The sequence below is a fragment of the Pezoporus flaviventris genome, unplaced genomic scaffold (assembly GCF_033815535.1).
Source record: "Pezoporus flaviventris isolate CSIRO_AGI_PZ_B2104156 unplaced genomic scaffold, CSIRO_AGI_Pfla_v1 ptg000025l, whole genome shotgun sequence".
NCBI lineage: Eukaryota > Metazoa > Chordata > Aves > Psittaciformes > Psittacidae > Pezoporus > Pezoporus flaviventris.
The window spans coordinates 15,364,977-15,387,709 of record NW_026892573.1 but is presented as its reverse complement, the minus strand read 5'-3'; the positions used below and the strand labels follow the sequence as shown (position 1 = coordinate 15,387,709).

At 38.4% G+C, this 22,733-nt stretch overlaps 1 protein-coding gene across 3 annotated transcripts in view; it reads left to right on the top strand.

Moving 5' to 3' along the window:
• WASF3 (WASP family member 3) overlaps positions 1-15,878 on the top strand; it is a 62,836-nt gene extending 46,958 nt beyond the window's left edge. For 2 of the 3 annotated variants that reach the window (XM_061457604.1, XM_061457605.1), the window contains 6 exons: positions 1,890-2,043; positions 4,089-4,206; positions 9,706-9,881; positions 12,698-12,961; positions 14,573-14,946; positions 15,613-15,878. In XM_061457604.1, the coding sequence (XP_061313588.1) occupies positions 1,890-2,043; positions 4,089-4,206; positions 9,706-9,881; positions 12,698-12,961; positions 14,573-14,946; positions 15,613-15,770 (1,244 nt within the window). In that variant the 3' untranslated portion in view covers positions 15,771-15,878. Of the gene's footprint in view, positions 1-1,889; positions 2,044-4,088; positions 4,207-9,705; positions 9,882-11,681; positions 11,849-12,697; positions 12,962-14,572; positions 14,947-15,612 lie in introns of all 3 variants that reach the window. The other variant, XM_061457606.1, reaches the window with a different exon arrangement.
• The last annotated feature ends 6,855 nt before the right edge of the window (positions 15,879-22,733 follow it).

The window sequence follows — 22,733 nt, the reverse complement described above, 5'->3', positions numbered from 1 at the left end:
TAATTGCATGAAGGCATTGAGCCAGAAGTGATGTTGACAAGATCACAGTATTTAATTACACAACGATCTCTGTCTTTTCAAATCCTCAACTGATATTTCTTCTTGCTGTCTCAGTAAGGCAAGCTGAGAAAAATCATGTTAGCAGAGCGGTAAAAAATATTCTGGAGTCATATAACTGTCTTCGTCTTTGACTTAGTGTTATTTCAAGAAGCCCCTGTAGTAATAGAGCCATTAAGATGCCTTTTTTCACAGGGAAAACTTGCAGGTTTTGAGTGTAATAAATCAGAATTGAATAAATCCAGGCTTTACTGGAAATGAGTCAGAATATTGGAAAAAGTTTGTGGTGGTAATTCTATTTCAGGGCAGGGTGGTCACACGCTGTATTAGTAGCATCTGTTCTGCAGTCGTCATATAACATTCTTCACCTAAAAAGGGGCACTGTGTGTTTGCTTTAGTTAAGTGAAATTCTGTAGGGGGTTCTAGTCACTAGAAACAGTATTTCCTTTAAAATGCCGTTACATCCTCACTTGCTTACGTGTTTGGTCATTCACTTCATAAACACACAGTAAAAACAAAGGATTTAAGTAACATCATTATACTGTTCAACTACAGTTGAAAAAAACATTTTAAACTAGTTGAGATTGTTTTCAAAAGCATATAAGTAACTTACACTAGAAATGTGTAATTTGTTCAGAAGCACTTATTTGAGTAAGTATAACATGTTTCTCTGCCTGGCTCTTACAGGGTCTGTATCAATCTTCATGCCTTTCTGGTTCTGCAGGTCATCAATACATTAATTTTTTGCCCAATACTGTTCAGTTATCATGTGCAATTCTCAGTTTATTCTCAAGACTCTCTGAATTACATAAACGGACAAGAAATATTAGATGAAATGTTAATGGAAGTTAAAAGAAAACAAGCCAGTGCATTTTGTTGGCACTACTCCTACAGCTTACACTGTTGTAAAGTTGGACCAATTCAAGAAATGGTGCCATTGTAGGCAAGGCAGTGAAGTGCTCTATTCAGCTGCAGTCAGAAACGTGTATTTCAGGTTGCCTAAGAATGGAAGATAATGTGGAGAGCTTACTGCAGCTTTCAAGTTGTGATTGGCATTATCTGGATCTTTTTCAGTGTTTGCTGCATGTTAGGAAAACTTAGATTAAGAATGAAAGTCTTGCTAAAAGTGATTAAAAGCTTAATTTAATTAAAGTGACTTGAATCTTTAATTTACAAAGAAAGAACGAAAAGGCTAGTCTTGTTTCCCCTAGAATTGTGTACATGAAAAGACAAAATGGAAGTATGTTACTGGACTGTCTAAAGAAGGTATTTCTATAGAGAGATGAGGAAAGCTAAAGATCAAGTGATGTTCAATTACATGGAAAGATTTTTGGAGTTGAAAGATGGCAAAATATGTAGAACTCACTCTCACAGGAGGTTGTTGGTGCCATAATTGAAATAAACTTAGAAAAGGGTTGAATCGGTATGGATATCATGTGTAATTATAAACCATGTTGTGCCAGAGGAATACCAGATCTTGTGTTCAGGCTTAAAGACAGTCTTGCTGCTATAAGAAGTCTAGGTTAAACCTCAAAAAGGGGAGATAATTGGACATCTGCATGTGACAGGATTCTTGCATCATCTTCCAAGACAGTCCATGGTGCTCTCATTGTTTTAAGTGAGGTTCTGGACCAAGTGGGACTTATATCTGGTTGATTATGGTAATTCTTATATGCCTTTGTGCTTAAAACAGTTATTCCCTGAAGAAAAATCTTTCTGTTTTTTTTCTATATTTATCTGAAAATATTTTAAATAGCTGGTATAAAACAGACTTTGTTTATCCACTTATGTTAGTCATGGACCTCTGATAAATGTATCTTTGTTTCAAACAGTATCATTGCAGGATATCAACATGAAGAAAGCATTCAAGAGCTCAACAATTCAAGATCAGCAGGTAGTTTCAAAGAACAGCATTCCTAACCCAGTGGCTGATATTTATAATCAGAGTGACAAGCCACCACCTCTGAATATTCTTTCACCTTATAGGTATGGAAACATTCATTGTTTGTGTTCTTATTCTTTGTCCTTTATCTCCTAGTTGTATGCAGAGAATAATTCCAGCAGAAGGTAAAAGATATATTGGTTACTGAGATGTTTTTTGGGGACGTCCCAAAAAACCCCACGTTCATGGAAACAAAAATTGCTATTACCACACGTAAAATCATGAGTTGTACCTGACAAAATCATCTTATTTCAGCATAAGTGTTACATGGCAGTATCTGCTGAGAGATCAAGGACCACTGATTATGTAAAAGATAGAAAAATTTAATAATACACTACACTGCTTTCTTTGGTTTGTTTATCCAGAAAGTTGGATTTGTTGCTTTTGCTTTCCCTCTGTTCTCCCTCTTATCCCAGTGTATACACATATTTGCACACACACAGTCTTTTCCTGGTTACTGGTGAATGAAAGAGCAGCAAGCAGGACTTTGTTTCCTGTTTTCTTTTCCTGTTGCCTTTAAGTCTGTTGTTTTTCATGAAACTATCATAATTTGCGTGTCTGAAAGGTTGTGGGTAACGTTTTTATTGTGTCTTTCAGCTTCTGAGAGCTACTAGATTGTGAGGTATCTGTGTAAAGCAGGCACTCGGTCTGTAGTAAATCATTAGGATTTTTTAGGAATAGCATAGCAGAGCATTTGCAGTGTATTTTACTTCTAAGAGCTTTTACTTGGTACAGTTGCTAGATTTATAGCTGATGAACATGGGTTTTGCCACTGCTACAGACAATGGTGGTGTTTGTTTATGGACAAGCAGTTAGCAAGAGTTGTTATCGATCAGCTGTATTGCACAGCTATGTCCTAATATGCATCTGGATGACAGTGTCAGTGACCTTTATTGTTATTCTTGTTTTATTAGGGATATGTTAATGGAATGGACTAAAATGATATTTCTTGCTAAGTCTTTTACATCTGCTGAATCTAATTGTATTTGCCTTGGACAAAGCTTAAATGAACTACAAACTGTAGTCTGGAGGGGGTGTAAGAGTGTCCCCAGTACCCCCTTCAGTAGGTTAGATGTTACTAGCAAGGAGATCTAGCACACAAAAAGTAAGGGGTTTATGGCTATATGACAGACATTTTACAACCTCTGTTGTCTGTACTCCACTCCAGTGGTTGTAACGTTTCTGTGTGCTGAATTTCCATCACTGTTGATCTTGCTGGTAGAAATCGTAACTTGGCTACAATCAAAATCTGCCCAGGAAGAAATTAGGACCCACAGCCAAAAGGGACTCTGAAGGACACCAGTTTAGCAAGCTAGACTGGCATTGCCAACATAAGCTGTTTGGACCACACTAGGTGCCCTGCCATGCTGATTCCCTTTTCACCCGTTGTTTTTTAGGAGTTTAGGATATTAGATGATTTCCAGGCCATGGGGTCAAATTAAGATTTGATAGCATACCTTTTATGGTGGTAGCTTATTCTGGGTGTCTGCAGCTCTTGCTGCTGGCAAGCCTAGGTCAACTCTGTTTTAAATCCTCCTAGAATAGTCCGGTAGGATTCAAGCTCTCAGTTGCCACTCTATTGCTAGTCCTTCCCCTAGTCAGAAGAGTTGCACTGAGAACAGCAACTGTCTGTTGCTTCCTGTCATACAGGCAAAGGTACTCAGACCTACCTTGTGCCTAAATTCAAATTGTAAGACCTGTCCGGATTGCGCCAAATATTCCTTTCCAGTTCTTTTGAGACAGGCAAGTTCCATTCTTATGCACCTCTGTCCCCTCCACATCCTGTCTTGGCATTGATTCTCCTCCAGCACTAGTGAATTTCACTTTTGTGAGCTGGCTGATGCAGGAGCTCCTGCTGAGCTCTGATGAGCATGCTGCCCAAAAGGCTGTGTGTTCCTCTGCTTTCCTCTGAAATTCTTGGCATGAATCACGTCAATTGTAAGCTGTAACTACCAAGAGTGGCATTAAATGCACTTGGCATCCAGTCATGAAAAAAAGATGGAGCGTGGATGACTGCCAAAGGTGAGTTTTGTTGGTTTGAAAATTACTAATTCGTATTTTCTTAGTTTTTCTTGTCCTGTATTTCCAGGGATGATAAGAAAGATGGATTGAAGTTCTATACTGATCCTTCCTATTTTTTTGATCTTTGGAAAGAAAAAATGTTACAAGATACTGAAGATAAGCGAAAAGAAAAGAGGAGACAAAAGGTAAAAGCAGACACCTAATAGCAAATGTATGTATTACAGTTTTGTGTATGGTTGTCCAGGCATAAAAATTGCTAGGTCATACTTAGTTTGTGTGCATGGAAAGACTATTCCTCCTTAGATGTGACTGTAGGTTTAGTTGTTTGTTTGTTTGTTTGTTTTTTTTTTTTATAACTTCTCCTGTCTATTTCAGGAAGTTGCAAATTGAATTTTAAGAGTACTGTAGTTATTTTCCAGCATATTTCTTTAAACATTTGCCAGCATCTGCTTATTAGTACTCAGCAAAATGGCCCTGTTGTGCTTTGGAAAAAGATACTGTGATTTGGGGAAGGGGGGGGGGGGGGAGGAAGGAATTGGAGTTATGGTTTCCTTTATTTTCATAGTTCTTTATCTAGCAACATCAACTCCTGTAGCAAAACATGAGCTTATTTTGTTCAGGTTTTTTTTTATTCCTTGATCATACCTTTTCACTTTTCTGTACCTGTTACAAGTAAGATGAGATGATAATACACCTCAAAATAACTCTGTGGTTCAGCAAGAAGAGAAGATGAATTTTAGGAGCAATGTGCTTTGTTTCCTCCAAGTTTAAGACCAACAAAAAAGGGCGTAGTCATAGAAAAGCCTCGTAAATCCTTCTGGAGTATCTTCAGCAGTTTGATCCAAAATGTGTATTCTGATACAGTAGAGATTTTCTGAATGGCTTTTAGTTTTGAATGAAGAAATCGGTTGCTGCTTCCACAGCCTTTCTGAAGATAATTTTTTTAATCAAATCTGAGGGCTTTAAGATTGTTCAAGATAATTCTAACAAGTGAAGGAGCAAAGTTTGAAGCAATGGTTGCTATTTTATCTGACAGCAAGTGCCCTTTTCGATAGGTTCAGTGAGAGGTAAGGCATCTTAAATAAAAGTCTGGATAAGATGCACAGGATTGCTCAGGAGAAATAGAAGAAAGCTGCTTAGTTTTCAGTACTCATACATGTGTATATACACATACATGTGTATATGTACACATATATATTGGCATACCTATAAATGCATATATATAAGCAGTTATCAGAATATATCATATATATACATGTGTATATACATTATCCAATATGTGAATATATGTGCTAATGTATATTTGTGTATAGACATCATATGTATAATACATGTGTGTATGTATATATATGCGAATATATACGATACCTGCTTGGAAATCAAATTGTAGAGTGTGGTTGGGAAGTTTTACTATTCTGTTTTTATAAAAGTATATTAATTCCTTGTTCCTGTTGCCAGACAAAACTTTTGACTACAACATTGTTAAACAAAACATGAAGACGTGCTTTAACTAAAATGTTGCGATTTAATGATTATGAAAGCTCTGCAAGAAATAAATCAGGTCATCCTGTTAGGAGTATGAGTCAGAAATGTCTGTTTTGACAGGTATCTCAGTATTGGCATATTAAATAGGGCTGAAAAAGCTAAGTAAATACTTTCAGTAGAAGTTACTGTCTAAAGTACAGTATTGGAAAATAGTCACTTCGTTATTTTGCATAATTTAATAAAACATATAGGAAAGGTTATAATCCTACTATATTCTCAGTATGATAAGTCACTGATCCAATTAAAAGACTTGAAATAAAGCAGTTTTCATTCTCTAGTTTATGTGGGGTTTCTTAGATTTCAGTCAGTATTTCTGTATGAAAAATATACAGGGATAATTGCACCCTTTGGGTTTTTCCTCCCACCTTTTTCCTTTCAAACTTAGATCTTTTCGTTACAGAGGGATAAAAAGAAATTACCAGCTGCTGCTTTTTTTTTATTTTATTCTGTTTTAATACTAAAAAAGAAAAAAAAACCAAAATAAAAGTACTGAGAGTTGGGGGTTTTTATACCATTAGAGAGATTTTTAGAAAACTTTTTTGTATAAAAACTTTCATTTAGACTATATTTTAGGCAACACTTAACGCAGTCTGTACTCCACAGAAGCACAACATATGAAAGTTCTTGAGAGGCTGTGCAGGTGAAGTAGAAGTGTCTTGTGTAGCAAATTGCAAACTAAACATCCAAATGCAGACCTACCCAGCTGACCAAATACAGATAGGTGGTCAGTGAAGCCTAAGAGTACTCTTGCACCAGAACATCAGTTTTCCAGTATTATTTTGGTAACTTGCCTTAAATGCTGGAGTTATTGCAGCAGAAGGTTTATGAGCTTCCTTTTCTTGCCTTCAAATAGTGTACTTATTGTTTGTTTTCAACTGAAGAAATCTGGTACAGGCTTCCTCCAGTTTGGCTCTTTTAGGTGAACATTTTGTCTGAAGAAAACTGCAATTTTATTTAAGTTCAAATCTGTGGTGTAGTCTCGGTTGGTTGCTTTGTCTTTAGTGTCAAACTCTCAGTAGATTAGTGCCTCAGAGTTCAATGAAGTTAGTTTGGACTTTCGTATACTCTGGTAATATCCTGAACTGAATGACCACAGTAGACCAGTTGTTAATCACTGGTCAGCCAAAGGAAAGTTGTTCTACTTGGTGTGTTATTGTTCCCCATATTTTCTGAGGAACAATTGCTTATTTAAATAAGTAGAAATCTTTTAAATTTGGAGGACTTGTACCTTAAAAGTATTTCTTGATGACTTGGGATTGATAGGGTCTTGTAAATTTGTGAAGTCAGGAACGTACTCTGGGCTCACGCTTCCAGTTTTTTGCAAGTATTGCAAATAGTTGCTGAAGCTCCTTTCTGTTACTGCTTCTAATTCCTTATTAAGATACTTGAAATATCATTTGCTAACTCTTGATGCAAATATCAAATTTCAAATTAACTTAACCCTGTTTGAAGGCTCTGATATGCTGCTTGTATTTCCTGAAATTGCTTCCTGCCAGCAGCTCAATGATGTACCTGCTTTCTGGCTTTACCTGCAGCATCCGCTTGTCTGCCACAGCTCCTATTACACTCAGTTAAAGGAAGTAACTCTTCTTAATACTGCTTAACCTTCCTAAGAAGTATTTCTAACTGTAGCTAATTTGAAAGTCTTCAGCTTTTGGCATTGCCCTAGGTACTAAAGCTACAGTTGTCAGTTGTTTGTCAAGGTAATGAAAGTGTTACTGAAACAACTTAAAGCTACTCAAATAGACTATGTGTAGTTAGAGGTATATGTAGTTTTGTCAGCTGCTAGTAATTGGCCTGCCCCACTGTTTTGGAAGGGATTAAATGTTTTGGAGATATGATTATGGAATGTTTAGTGTAAAATAAATATAAGTAGGGTTTAATTCTGCTTTCAGTTAAAAATGTTCCAGGGTATTTGTTATTATATTAGCACACTTACACATGCTAGTCTGGAACAACCAAAATCTGATCCAAATAAACCAAGCTTTGTGGTTATTTTATGTTGTTTGTTTATACATGGGTATGTATTTACCTTTTTCATTAAAACCATACTAATCTCTTTAAAAACTTTTAAATAGGTGATTATATATAAGCAGTCATGTTAGCACTCTTGATTGTACAGGAATTGTATCAAAATGATTTTCTTCCAAGCAGTATCATACATTGGTCAAAAGATAGCTATTTACTTAATCTAGAGACTGGCAAGAAATACGTAGTTGTGACCCTGGAAGGATGGAGTTACTGTACTGTGAGAAACCTGAAGTTTATTTGCAGTTAACCAAAAGGGTTATTTGTACTTTCATCTCAAATCTAGCATGATCTAGTAACAAAATCTTAATAAATGAAACAGGACAAAAGTCATAAATTAAACAAATTTTTCAGCAATCAATTCAAAAAGGCAGATGTCGAGCCTTTAACAAGCATATACTCAACCATCGTGGTTACCAAAACTTGGTGTATTTAAAATGAAGCATGACTGAATCTGTCTCCCTTCTGCTCCAATTCTTCCTGTATTAGGAAATTTTAGTGTGAAGAACCAGTATTAAAGGGTGAGGTCAAGCTTTGCATAACCTGGATAAAAAAGGCTGTAATTCTAAAAAGTTTGGGGAGGAAAACGATTTTTCTCAGAAGTAATTAAGAACCGAGGTGATGATCTTTACTGAACATGAATCACATCAAAAACCTGCTCACTGCAGGGGCCAGAATGAACAAGTGCTGTCAGAGCATTTGGCTGGTGAACTTCAAAAAGACTTTTCTGTGTCGTTCTTAATGCTAGCAGATGTGGATCATCAGGTCCCTCAGATGGACATGACACGAAAAAGCAAGAGATCCAAAACAAGGTCAAGCAAGCAGTTTGATAGATTTTTGTGATACGTGATGGCACATTATTTCAGCATTATTTACTCAGTGCTGTTTGACAGTTGGAGTAAAATGCCTATATACATCTATTATCCTTATGTAATAGATTCAGCTATTATCCTTACTTTGAAGGTAGAGATACCGCAATAAAATGCTTCTGTATCCGCGTCTTGCCAAACTCTTCTCTAAATAGAATTGGATATGACTGTTCTCAGAATATCAATATAATTCTTTGCTGAGAAACTATTTTTCTAGCAGCCAAAAGCCTAATACTGACTTCTTAATAGCTAAAACATGATTAACCTATTTATGAGTTAGTATTCTAAGATGCAGGGTGATTAAAAAAAAATTCAACACCCTCATAAATATTGAGAAAAGAGTAGCTCATAAATACTCTTCTCAGCTTGGGTTGAGCAGACTTTTTTTATTTTTCTACTGAAGCACCAATATGGCTTTTCTATTCATACTGACTAGCCAGAAGTAGGGGAGGACAACATTTCAGAGGTGTGAAAGTGTTGAGTCCCACTATTAGGAAATCTTACTGGTAGATAAACGCTGACATTCATTGAGCCTGAAATTATATAGAAAGATAAAAAAAACTAAACAGACTGATCAGGCACAAAGCTATCAGGCTATAATAGATCACTGGCCTGAATGGTACTGACACATTGCAGAGAGGATTTTTGTCATTCATTTTTGAACAAGCTAATGTGAGACAATAAGGAAAAAGTAGAAGGAATTTCGGTAGTCGGATCTAAGAAAGGAGAGGAATTTAAACAAAAATAGTTTCACATAGAGTATGAAATAGGCAAATTTCTAATTTTTCCACACATCCCAAAGGCCTTGGGTGATTGCAGCACTAGCAAATATCCAAAATAACCCTAGCCGTGTTTGACATGTTGTCATAAGATTGGTTTGCAGGAGAAGGAAATTACAAGGGCTTCAAGACAGTCTAAATCAATGGCATATGATGTCAGAAGTTAGACTTGTTGGCTTTTAAAATCAGTCACATTTCTGTATTGGGAAAAAGAGTAGGTCGGTATCACACATGCGCTTCTGTAGCATGTGCATCCTACAGAAGGGCAAAGCAGAAGTCTTACTGCTAATGAGGTTCACAGTATAAGGAGATACTCATTTTCAGTGCAGAGAAATTTTGTGAAGACTTGGCTTCATCTATAAATCTGGTCTTATTTTCATGCACTCTAATTGCATTTTAACCAGCTTTTTTCCTTTCCTTTTTTCTCTCTTTGCATGCTTTATTTCTTTTGTTTGAACATTAGGAGCAAAAACGTATAGATGGCACCACCCGTGAGGTGAAAAAGGTTAGAAAAGCCAGGAACAGACGCCAGGAGTGGAATATGATGGCATATGACAAAGAGCTTAGACCTGACAACAGGTTGTCTCAAAGTGTGTACCATGGAGCATCTTCCGAGGGATCACTGTCCCCAGATACTAGGTCTGTTTACAGCAAAGCTGTTTGTTATACCACAGTTGTATGTTCGGAAATGCTGAGTAGAATTAGGTGTTTTTACAGGCTGGGAGTGGTTAGAATAAACAAAACAAACGCATGTTTTAAAGTTCCTCTCAAAATTATTTTAATGCATAAGTAACATAAATTCTGTAACAAATTTTTTCCTCCTCAGCTTTAGATGAGTATTTTGTCATCGTAATGTTATGCACTGTAGTGAAAGAAGTGTTTGCTACATGCTTTGTATTTGATGAGTAGTTGTAGGGGTTTTCTGTAGTTACAAAAGCATTTAAGTCTGCTTCTACCAGATAATGTCAGTACCTCTTCCTTTGTGTCTGGTTTGTTGTTTGTTATGCTGCGTATAGCTTAAGTATTTTTCTGTGATCTACTCAGTTGAGCATATTTTTGCCTCTAACAATGCTTTAATGGGGGAATAGTTCAGCTCTATCAATGTTACATTTGTCTAAAAAGCAAGCTACAAAGCCAGATGCAACATTATTGCTTGAGATAGTAGAAGTCTCTGCTTAGAGACACGCAGCAAGCAGAATTCATCTTTGTTGACTGAGATTCCCTTTGAGCTCAGTGGGAGTTACTTTCTCCTGGTGTGCATGGAAGTCTGAGGTTTTTCACTAAGCTGGTTTCACTAGAGGATATTCCCACCTATTTCATTTCCTCTGTGTGGAAATATAGGAAATACATATAGGGAAAAATGTGTGGTAATTTAGCGTTCAAATTGTTGAAGAGGTAGGTTGAGGGAGCAGGCACCACAGCAGCAAAAGTGTGGACTGAAACCTTTAGTCCACAGTCCCCTGGAGATCAATTAACAACAACAAAATCTGCTCAGAACTTTGTATATGTAATGTTTGGTCTTTGTGAAGAGCAATCATCTTGTAATTGCAACAAAAAAGAAGAAAATTGCTGCTGCTGTTTCAATGATATTCTCAGACTCCTCCATCTAAAATCCTTTAATCACCAATTGGGTTTTTTACAGTTTCTAATGCAAAATGTTGTCTCTTGTTAGTCTTAATGAAACATTGCAGGTTGGCAGTGCTTTCCATATAGGCTGATCTGGTAAGATGACATTGATGTTCAGCTGTCAAGTGCAAGATGGAGATTTTTTCATTGGGTTCTGCATTTTCTAGCCTCCACACCCTGCTTCCAGGATTCTTGCATTTAAATGAGCATATTGAAATGATTTGTTTCTATCTCCCTGCCGAGTCAACTTGTATTTGACCATTTTCAGATATCCATAATGTTTGCAATCTGTAGAATGTTTTTAAGCAAAATTGTTGGATGCATAATTGTCTGATATAGATGTCGTGATGTGGCAGATACCTTGTTCCTTTCAAATTTTATGATGTATGGCGAGTGGTAAATTTCAGTGAATTGACTGAATCCTGAAATCTGTTTTATATTCGTGAAGGGTTGATTTTGTAAATGGTAGTGAGGTGGAGAGAATGCTTTCCATTTTTTATCTTTGGGGTACTCTTAGCTGTAGGAATTAAGCTATTGAAGCCCCATACAGATAGAAGTAAGTACCATTTTAGGAGATGTTTTTATGCCGTACAAGATGTTTTTATACGTGCAAGTACCACATGAGCAGTGCTTTATAAATAAGGTTCTGAAGAAGTGTGTGTGCTATATTGTGAGTCTTTTTTTAATGCTAAAGTAAGAAAGCTCATGTTTCTTCTCATTTGCTAATTTGAAGACTTGTGCATAAAACATTGACATCCAAGTGTCCAGACTCTGGTGATTTACAATGTATTTGTTATACTTACTGTGCTTTAGAGAGAGAAACACAAGCTGAACCCAAACAGAAACCAGCAAATTAATGTGAGAAAAGTAAGAACAAGAAAAGAAGAGTGGGAGAGAAGGAAAATGGGCATTGAGTTCATGAGTGACGCAAAGAAAACGGAGCAGGCAGGAAGCATGAAAGAGGACAAAATGCCGAAAGGGTTTGTCATTTTGTTTTACTCAAAGCCCTGGCTTTTTGTTGCTTACCTTGCTTCCAGTCTTACAGATAAGCGCATCAGTTTACTGTGTACACTAAAAGCCAGGCTGCACGATTGCTCATTACTAAAACAACTATTTGCAGTAATGGGATGAAGAGATCATTTGCTCCCTCTCTTGGGCTTATTTGACAGAACATCCTAGACTTTGTATCTTTATGAACTCTCTGCTCAACTAATATTTACTTTTTTCAGTTTCTCTAAGCCTTTCCAGTAAAATTGTGCAAACAACTTAAAAAGCATTTTCTAACTTTTGAAATTGTTTTTCTTTGCTTTGGTAATATGTATTCTTCTGCATAATTGTGAGTGCTTGCAGTATTGCTTTCCTTTTCTATTGCCATTGTTAACTTCAGGCAGGCCTGGTAAGTATTAGCATGTTAAACCAATGGACTGTCACAATCATTGACAAACACAGTATGCCTCCTTATGGCTGCTAAAGAATTCTAAAATCTGGAGAAAGCTCTAAATTTTTATTGCCTTTTTTAAAGTCTGCATTAGAAGAGAACATGCTGCAGGCAGCAGTATGCTGAACATTGTTTCAGTCCTCTTGTACTGACTTGTCAGACTAATTTATTTCCAAGTCGTGTTAAGATAAACATGGGGATTTTTTTGTTGCATTTGTTCTTGTGCTTTCTGTGTTCTTACAAGGGAATGGTGCTTGATAACCAGGGAGTCCTGGTGCAAGAAAAATAGTTCTGATTGCATTCTTTTTAGCCTCTCTTGTGAGCTATTTTAGATAATACTCTGTTACACTCACATAATCTGTTCTTCTGCATCCATTTACTTCAATTTTAGGTCCCATGCATCTGATGTTACAGATTATTCTTATCCTGCTACTCCGAATCATTCCCTCCATCAGCAGATAGCAATGCCTTCATATGGAACGGGAGATGGTCCACAGTACATGGCAGCATCCCAAAGCCATGAGCATGAATACAGACCACCTTCCACCACTGTACGACATGCTACTTTAAACAGACCTCAGCAACCACCTCCACCTCCACCCCAGCCTTCTGATGGCCAGCATAGCTCAGTACCTGTGGTACCAGCAGAATATGGGTAAAATTCCTGTTTTATTCCAGTGGATTCTTGACAAAACTAGAGGGATGCATGTTTTTCATGACCACCATAATATATAATGCATACACACAGCATACATTAGTTTACTTCCCTGAAGAGGACAGGAAAAAAAACAGTGTAATTTCTGTGTAAGAACTTGAGGAATAGTGAAAGCAGAAGTAATGAACTGTGTATTGAATGTGGTGAAATCAATATGCTTATGAAATATTAAGGGTTTCTAACATAACATTGAAAAGTGGTTAATTTTCCTTTAAGCTGGAAAATAATTACAGCATAATCTGAATATTATTCTAAACTTCAGGAAATGTTACATTCAGCAATGCTTTTTCTGCACGTCAGTCTGTGTTGCATCCCTGAAATAGCTTTTTAAAGGAGCTTATGACAGAGGTGGAAGGCATCTTCTCAGACACAGAATCAAGCTCCCTACTGCCACAGACACCTCCATAATTCAGGAGATGAATTTATCTAACTCTTGTGTAGCTGTTTTGTCTGCTACATAGACAAAATATGGAACATTTTGAAGGAAGGCTTGTGCCAGAGTACCGGCTCTCTGATAGCAAGCAAACATCTGCTTTTGAACCACTCTGTGCCTGTGTCTTCTTGTGCTTCAACAGCTTAAACTGAAGAATTGTAACCCCAGGAAAGCTGTAATTATTCCTGCCTGTAGTGCAAGGCTAAGCGAGCCAAGGTTTTTTCAGCCTCACTTGATGCTCCCTGGGATAGCATTTGCTTGCTTCATGATAGTATCATGCTGTAGATGAATCAGTTATGCCATGATTGACTGCTCCAACCTGCATTTTCTCTGTTATTTCCAGTTTATAGCAGAAATACTTGTGCTTAGTCCCCAGGTACATGACCACTGTCAGTGTATCACAGATGTCATACATTGACATGTATCACTAAATGTCACTTCCTTTCAAATCCTGTCTCCTATATCTGGTTTTTTACCTGCTTCATAACTTTTACATTAATCACCATTTTTTCTGCTTAAGAATTCTTTTAATGACATTTTAACAAAGAAATCAGCTCTTCCCTGTTCCTCCTTTTTGAAGTATCAATCAAACGTATCAATTTAATTACATAATATTTAAATTGATGAACTTGACTAAAGCGCACATGAGATGCATGATATACCTTTGGGTAAATCATTCCATTCATACTTTCCATTGTCCTCCATGCCTGTGTCTTTTACTATCTGTTCTAATGCTTAGTTCTATGGAAGTGATATGTATAGTCCACAGTTGCCTTGGTCCCTTCTTCATCATGAGTATTGTACTTAACATTCTCAGAGGGTAGATGTATAAATTAAGTATTTAGCTTTATACTTAATTAGCAGGAGTATCAATATAAAAATCTTACCTTGTGGAGTGCTGAAAGCATATTGCCTTTAACTTTGTTTGCCTTAAATCTCAATACGTTACCAAGATTTGTCAATTTATATGTTTATAATAACTTGCATATTTAACTCACCAGTTTAAATTCCTTTTGATTTTTGTTTTAGCTGAGGTTGGATGAGAGCAGTTTAAGGGGTGATCATTCTGTAAGTCCCAACTTTTAATTCATTAAATGTTTTTGTTTTGTTTTACATAGGATGCTTCCAGCTCAGATGGTGGATTATTACAATCCTACAGGTCCTCCCCCTCCTCCTCCTCCTCCTCCTATGATTCCTTCCGCACAAACTGCATTTGTTAGTCCCCTTCAACTTCCTGTGCCGCCTTCCCATTCTGGACCGGTGACTGGCTCTGCATATGCAGCTACTCATCCTCCTCCTTCTAGTGGGCTTATTGTCACTGCTCCTCCTCCTCCTGGCCCACCTCCTCCCCCTCCAGGCCCTCCTGTTACAGGTTCATCCCTCTCTTCCTCCCCAATGCATGCTCCTCTAGCTATGGAGGCAAAACGTCATGAACCCACACAGGCACCAATAAGTGATGCACGGAGTGACCTCCTTGCTGCCATTCGAATGGGTAAGTGGACACTGACTTCTAGTTCTTTATTTCAGTGAAAGCACTGTTTTCCAGTGAACTGAGTTCATGGCTTCTGTTCCCAGCTGGGCAGAATGTCACTGAGAGACTAGGTAACCTCGGGTACCACACACTAATATTTGTCAGCCCTGACTTTGGATCTCTTCCTAATGCCTAAAGATGTACAGCTTTATCAGATATGTTCTGCGGCTTCTGTGGGCATAATCAAATGAAACCTGCGTTCATTATGTAAAATAGCCATTAGATCTTCATGGATTTTTCAGAAGAACAGAGTTATCCAACACCAGCCCAGTGATTTTTAACCAGTGACTAGTGGCTGCTCCTGATTTGGTTTATAGTATGCAGCTGTAGATATAATGGTATTTCCAGATACAGTTATTCATAACTTCAGATCAAAAGAACCTGTAAAGTCTTGAATATTTAGTTTTAACATAGGAGTTTTAGAAGTCTACAAGTATTCAGTCTCTGAGAATGGATTCCAATCTCCCCTTTTTGTCTCTTTTCCTGGCTCAGGGAGGCTCTAAGTAAATGGCTTCTCTTTTTCCCCTTCTTCCTGACTGTATTGTTAGAATACAAAAGCCTCACCAATAACAATTGGAAATTTAAAATCTCTTGTGGAGAAAACTTTGAGAATAATTGTCTCTACAGGAATTCAGCTGAAAAAGGTGCAGGAGCAACGTGAGCAAGAAGCAAAGCGCGAGCCTGTTGGAAATGATGTGGCAACCATCCTTTCGAGACGCATTGCTGTAGAATACAGTGATTCTGATGACGATTCAGAGTTTGATGAGAACGACTGGTCAGATTGAACTTGGTCCAAGCCACGTAGCGAGTTCATTAAATACTTGGCTTCAGTGATTGCTTTCTTAGCAAGATGTAAAGCAGGACGTTGACATCTATTAAGGCTAGTGATCAAAGTGCTGAAATTGAGTTGGTATTATTGAGTTGGTATTATTGAGTTGGTATTATTCAGAATGCTGTAGCTTAGCAACTCTGGTAATAATGATGTGATTATGCTTATGCAGATCAGAAACTTGTCTTACTTCCAGTATTTACTGCGTAATACTCAAGTGCCACTAAATGTAGCAAATGATGTGCTGCGTGCAAAATACACTGCAGTTGTTGCACTGTTACAGAACCAGCATTTTATTTCCTGATCTTGAAGGAATAAAATCTATTTTTTTGACTTCACATCTTATTCTTTTAATTATGTAAGCAACTGTAGGTACTTGTGAATTGGTCTGGTTGTTAGGCTTTGAGGGCAGTTAACTATATGACTAAATGTTGAGTTCCATAAATATGACTCTTAGCTTTTTTTATTAGTTACTGATTATGCCCACCTTAGTCTATTTTTAATCATACTGGGCTTAGGTTTTTTTGCATACAGAATTTTATATAGTGTTTCTTTTTATCATGAAAAATGTAGCAGATGATGAAATGTATGCTTTGAAGAACAAATCCGCTTGATCCAAAATCAACACTTTGTGAGCAGACTGGCTAAGCTAGTAACAGTGCCAGCTCTAGGTTGCTGGCTGCTTGTTGGGTAGTGCGCTGGGGGGTCTCAGGTAGCAGCTGTATTGCCCTGTTACAAATGGAAGTTTTCAGTTTTATGCCACAGATCAACCGAGATGCAAAGACTTGAGGATAGACCTGACTGAAGCCATATGGTTATTGCAGTGTAAAATATTACTCAGTTATTCCTAAAGATTGGAACAGTCCAGATCTAGCAATCAGATACATTTCACAAGTACTAAACTCAGTCTTTATGTCTGTAGGTATAAGTGGTTGTAAATAAGTTTTATTGCAGATGATTTGTACATGTATAGTCATGACAGATCCTTTTATGTTTCCTGTAGCATGTACTCAAAAATGTTTCTTTTGAATGTATTTCTTTCCCAGTACCTCTCATTGATAAAACATTGGCAGTTAAAGCAGTTTTAATGAGTGTTTAGGTACTATGCCATATATATACACACCCTTTTCCCCTTCCCTAGGAGCAGTTGCTGCCATACAGTCTGTTTTGGATGTCTCTGTATTCTTTAAGAATTCCTTTTCTTGTTTTCTGCAGTACAGTATTAAAATGTTGTTTTGGTTTTCCTCTCTTCCGGACTGAGACTCAGGCTGCTGCTTTGCCTAATGAGGTTTTTAAAAATTCATAGCAGGGGAAGAGTTCTTTCCTTACCAGATTAGTTTTAATCTTTGTAACTGAAGTCTGTCATTCCAGGTCTACCATTTGGTAAAGCTCCTTTCTTCTGTGAGGCCCTATCTGTTGTTAACAAAAAGGATGTAAAATAAAAAGAGAAACAGAAGATCATTATCAAACCTCTGTTTACATAATTAACAGTTTTAGTCCTGAGATTGTAACAGTCCAGCACAATGTTTGCATGCAAACTATTGGCTACTGCATTGCTGTTTAATCTGCGTATGATTTTTCAATCAGTGGTGGCTGTCTTTGTGGTAGGGTGGTAACATGCTGCCGCTATGTTGGTGTTAAAACCTATCATGGAAAGTATGACCAATCTCTGCATAATGGTGAGTAACTACAGCTCTTGGTAATTTGTGGCAGCTCAAGGTACTCATCTCCCTTTTAGTTGGAGGTGGGTTTGTCTTTGCCTTAAAATACAGAGCTGAAAGCTGCTTTATTTTGTGTCCTGGAGTCTGAGGTCTGTATGTGCACCACAGAGGATAGAAGTGAAGCTGTATCCTCATGATGGTTCTCACCACTGTGTGAGAGATGATTTGTTCTTCTCATGGTGTGCTTGCACAGTAACTTGTGAGATAATTTCTTGGCCAGGAAGGCTCAAAGTGCACCTGGGACTGCAGTGCTACATGATTGTGTATGGGGGGAGAATACTCAAGGTATTCTTTTAATACAGGTTGAAATGAAATAGCTCAGCAGGAGATTCTTTCCAGTTGACTGGAATTTGATATGACAGAAGGTATATTTTATGAGCACAGAAGTTGGGTGTGACTGAAATTTTGTAACTTGTGTTAATTTTAAATAATAAGCACTAAACAAGCAACCATTTGTGACCAGTAAAAATAGTATAGGGTTTTCAGTCATGGTAGCCAACCTGTCTTTCTGAACCTGCAATGTTGTCATTTTCTTTTCAGTATTTTATTAATAAAGTGTGAATTGAATTTAGTGATGTAAACTAACATTATTCTAGGCTGGTTTTATAGGTTTTATCATACTTTGAGTTGTGAATAAGTAACAAATATGAATAAAATCTCACTTTTGAGTCTGTTTGTCCTTCCTTGGATTAGTAAGATTTTGCTATCAATCTTTATCCCTAATCAATAAATAACAGAAATGAAAATGTAAGGCTTCCAAAAGCTATCTGTGATTCCAGGAACATGGTTTTCTTGGTCTGGAGTCTACAAAACCACACCCCTTAAGGTACTGCTGCTCCTAACATAAATACTACTTTGTTCGTTTGCAACCTCGATTGAAGCTCTGAGTTGAAGTTCTTGGCTGCTGTAAACAGGTGTCGTGATTTAAACCCAGTCAGGCAATTGGTTCACTCACTTCCCCCGCTTCTTTCCCTCCCCCTACTCCCGGAGGGACGGAGAGGAGAATCAAAAGAATTCAACTCCCATGGGTTGAGATAAGAACAGTTTAGTAACTAAGGTATAACACAGATCACTGCTGCTACCACCAATGATAATAATGATAAAGGAAATAACAAGGGAAGAGAATACAACACCTCACCACCAGCCGACCGATAACTTGCCCCCCCCAGCCCAACCACGCATCGAGCGATACCTCCTCCAACCCTGCAGTCTCCCAGCCCTTCCAGGTCACTCCCAGTTACCTCTTGGGCATGACGTGCTGTGGTATGGAATACCTCTTTGGTCAGTTTGGGTCAGGTGTCCTGTCTCTGCTTCCTCCTGGCTTCCCCTCCTCCCTGGCAGAGCATGAGGCTCACAAAGTCCTTGGCCAAACCAAAACATCATTGTTATCAGCTCTGTTCCCAGGCCGAAAGTCAAAACGCTGCACTGCACCAGCTACCAAGAAGGAGAAAAATGACTGCTACTGCTGAACCCAGGACAACAGGTGTTAATTTCCCTGCAGGTAGCTTTATTTTTTTATCATTTTTCAGTAAAATGCATTAAGCAGCAGCTTTGCTTCCAGAAGAAACAGCGCAGAATGCATGAGTTGCATTAGCAAGTCCCCTTCCACGTTTCTTTGAATAAGGAAGAGTCTTTTTAGGTCAATGACACCAAATGCAATGTTGTAAAGTGCAAACCCATATCTGCCTACGAGAAAAATGTCTTTAATCTTTTTAGCTGTAGTCAGGTTAAAAGCTGGTATGGAACAGGAGAGGTTTTTCATTATACTGGGAAGAACTTATATAAACCAATTATATGCTATAGTAACCTAATTGTGAATTAAACAATTTGTTGATGCATCTTAGACTTTGTTTCCTGGGAAAATAAATTCATCTTTATTCTGTTCAGCTGAAAATTCCAGTCCCTGTGCTGAAATTTTCCATCTTGGATTTGAACTTGCTGCAGATAATTTAGAGCAAAGATCCCAGTTCCAGATAGAAACTGAATATATGAGTTCGTGATTTTGATTCGAAGGCTACCTTAGTAAAGCCTTTATAACTGCCCATTTATCAGTTGGGGTTGGAGTTAGGACTGTCGATTGCTCAGTGTAATGCCTCTGCAGCTTTTATGATTGTCTTTTTGTGTGCTAAAAAATCATTCCCTGTAGCTGAACGGCCATCAGTTGGGTTTTTGGATATTTCAGTTTCCTCTGCACTAAGATGAACTGCGCTGGGCATTGTTTTGATAATGAAGAGGCGTTCCCTTCCACTTGAAACAACATTCCTGAGGATACAGCAGATGTGTAAGATCTAAACGTTTAAAATCTCACTGTAAAACTGCACTGGGTATAAACCTGATGGTAATGAAAATCTCATTAGAATCTTGTGGCTGGAAGCTGAAGTTGCATGAGTTCTATCTTGAGCTGAGGTGCTATTTGGTAGCAGCAGGGTAAAATAAATATTGGAACAGCTTATCCAGAGATGGCTTTGGCAGAGATGTTTTTTTTTTTTTAAGGTGCCTTTCCAATTCTGTTCTTCCTGAAAAGCCAAATAAACAGAAATCCAACCTGCTACAGTCTGCTTTGGGAAAGCTTCTTGTCCTGTGCGGGGAGCCAGTCTGAATGGTTAATTCTGATTTTAAGGCATTCCTAATATGAATGTGTACATACATGCACTTGTACGTACCCCAAGGATTGTCATCATCTTGAGGCAGCTCCATATTCAGATACTTACACGTTGTCAGTGTGCTTGGCGTTACGTAAGGGAATGAAAATAAGTTGTGGTCCCTTCTAGTATCCCTCAGGCCCCGGTGTCTGACAAGGAATAGTCAGGAGTGACTTGAGCTTGTCACTGAACACTCTTCCCGGTTCCCTTGCACGTAAAGGAAGTGCGGGAACTGAAGGGATTGTGGATGTCCAGTTGACAGTCATCTTTAATTAAAGAGATGCAGAGAAAGAATGAGAACACTGAGAAGATGTCCTTTAACTACAAAACAGCGAGAAGGAATTTCATGTTTTGCTTTCTCTGCTGATAAGTAGAAGTGAAGAATGTTTTTTTCATGTGCTGTTAAATACCTGTAGCTTTCGCTGGAGAAATGTGTTCTCATCTGTGGGTGACGCAGGTGTGCGCTGCTACATGTGTGCTGGACTGGGCTTTTCTTTGGCTACGTAAGAAAAAGAGCAGGCCCTAAGAAATCTTAGCTAAATATAGTAGTCTCTTCAGAGCTTAATTCTTACTGCTGCAGACAGACGTTCTTATCTGATTAGCCAGAGCAGGGAGTACTTCATTTTCTTATCGTGAGGGGTCATACGCAGAGAGCTTTGGAGATCAGGGCTGAGGGCACCTGTTTCTGAGGTGTCTCAGCAGCTTGCCTTAGATGTGTTGCCTTTGCAAGTCACTCACATGCTGTCGTACTACATGAAAACTGCCATTCCAAGTCATTCACACGCTGTCCTATCACATGAAAGCTATCTACCCTGTTCAGTAATCACGTTGCCAGTGCAGTGTAGGTCAAAGGAGGAGAGGGCTGGGAATCTGGCAGTTACCATAATGCCAGTTAATACTGGGCTGTCTGTCCCATCTGTCTTTGACAGCAGCTCTAAACCAGGAGTCCTACCAACTGTGCTGGAGGGGTTGGCGGAGCTCGCCTAACTTCTGTTTAATCTGTTCTTGAAAATCAGGCTCTCCTGATATCTGCCAGGGCTGATGAGTTCCCTGTTCAGGTTTCTGAGTAATCCTGCTGTTAGTGTTTTACTTCTCTAGCGAGCTTAACTTTCCAGTCCTTAATCGGGTGCCTTTCTCTGACTTGCTGAATGGCCTTGTGACCACTGCTTGTCACCCTTCACAACTGGATGTTTTCCCCAGCCATTGCAGAAATGCCTTTGCTGTCCTGGAGGCAGTTGGCCCAGTGTTGATTATCACGTGCAGCCTGTCCCTGTGCATCCTGCTCTCTCAAATCTGTTCCTTCTGGTTATTGATAGGTAGAGTTTGTGTTGCCAGCCAAGGACCTCCCCATTCCCTGCTGCAGCAGGACTTGATTCTATCTCACATTTCTTTTATTGTCCATCAGACACAAACCATTGACCAAGTCTGAGACTAAGGCTAGATTCAGCTGCACCTAGGCTCTGTCAGGGGTTCAGAAAGCAAGGGGGTCTGTTCTGAACCTTGTGACTCAACGGGAGGGTTTCCCTCACCCTTTGTACCTTTGGTCTCTGTGTCAACCATTTTTACCTCAATTTTCTTTTGTATGCTTCATCCATGTAATAAGTAATAGAGTGAACTTTGCCTTTGAATTCTGTTAATTCATACCTGTCTAAAATCATGTTAAACCTACTCTTGCTAATAATATCTTTGTAATTCTTTGAGTGACCCTAAACAACTCATTTTGTGACGTCTGGTTTTGTGATGTTCTCAGCTCCACCTGGATTGGTTTCTTTTCCTGTTCTGTTTGGTTTCCTTCCAAATTTAGTGTACTTCTAAAACTCTTTTGCTTAGGGTGTCTTCACGCAGCTGGCTAAGCTGCTTCTGATTGCCGTTATGTTAAGGAAGAAGGTTTTTCTTTGTGTGTGTTTCATATTCTCCATGGTGACCCAAGTAACGCTTTCTAGACTTCTAAAGTTTCCCCATAAGTTTATTTCTGCTTGATTTGTGTTTATGGCCCATTTTGCTCTAACAAAGGGTTACAAGTCTTGCTTACAGCAGTTGGTGAACTTCTGGGATTGCTGTGAAGAAATCTGTAGGTTCATCGAAATGTTTAATCCACCTGTGACAAGAGAACATCAAGGTATGTAGTGTGCAGCCCTGTGTTGTGATGTGTGTATGGAGATACTGACACACACCTGGATCTTGATTATTCAAATGGCAGTGGTTACTAGGTACATTTGGAGTTCATAGGTTCTGCTGGCTCATTGCTCCTCAGTAACCAGTCACTGATTTGCTGTAACTACTGAAAAACACCATTGTGATGCATCATTGATGCTTTAAGATGAGAAAAACGGGTGTTGTGTACCCAGCTGACTTCCATCAGACAGATCATTATCTGAAACTCACTAATCCTCTACATTATGTTCCTCCTTTGTGTTCTCTTCAACCCCCAGTGACTGTCAAACCACCCTTTGCTTTTTGAATTATGTAAGAGCATCTTCAACTCCTAAGTTGACTCAGTCTGTCTAGGAAGCAGAATTTAGGCCTACAACATGCTTGAAATGAAGGATGCTCCAT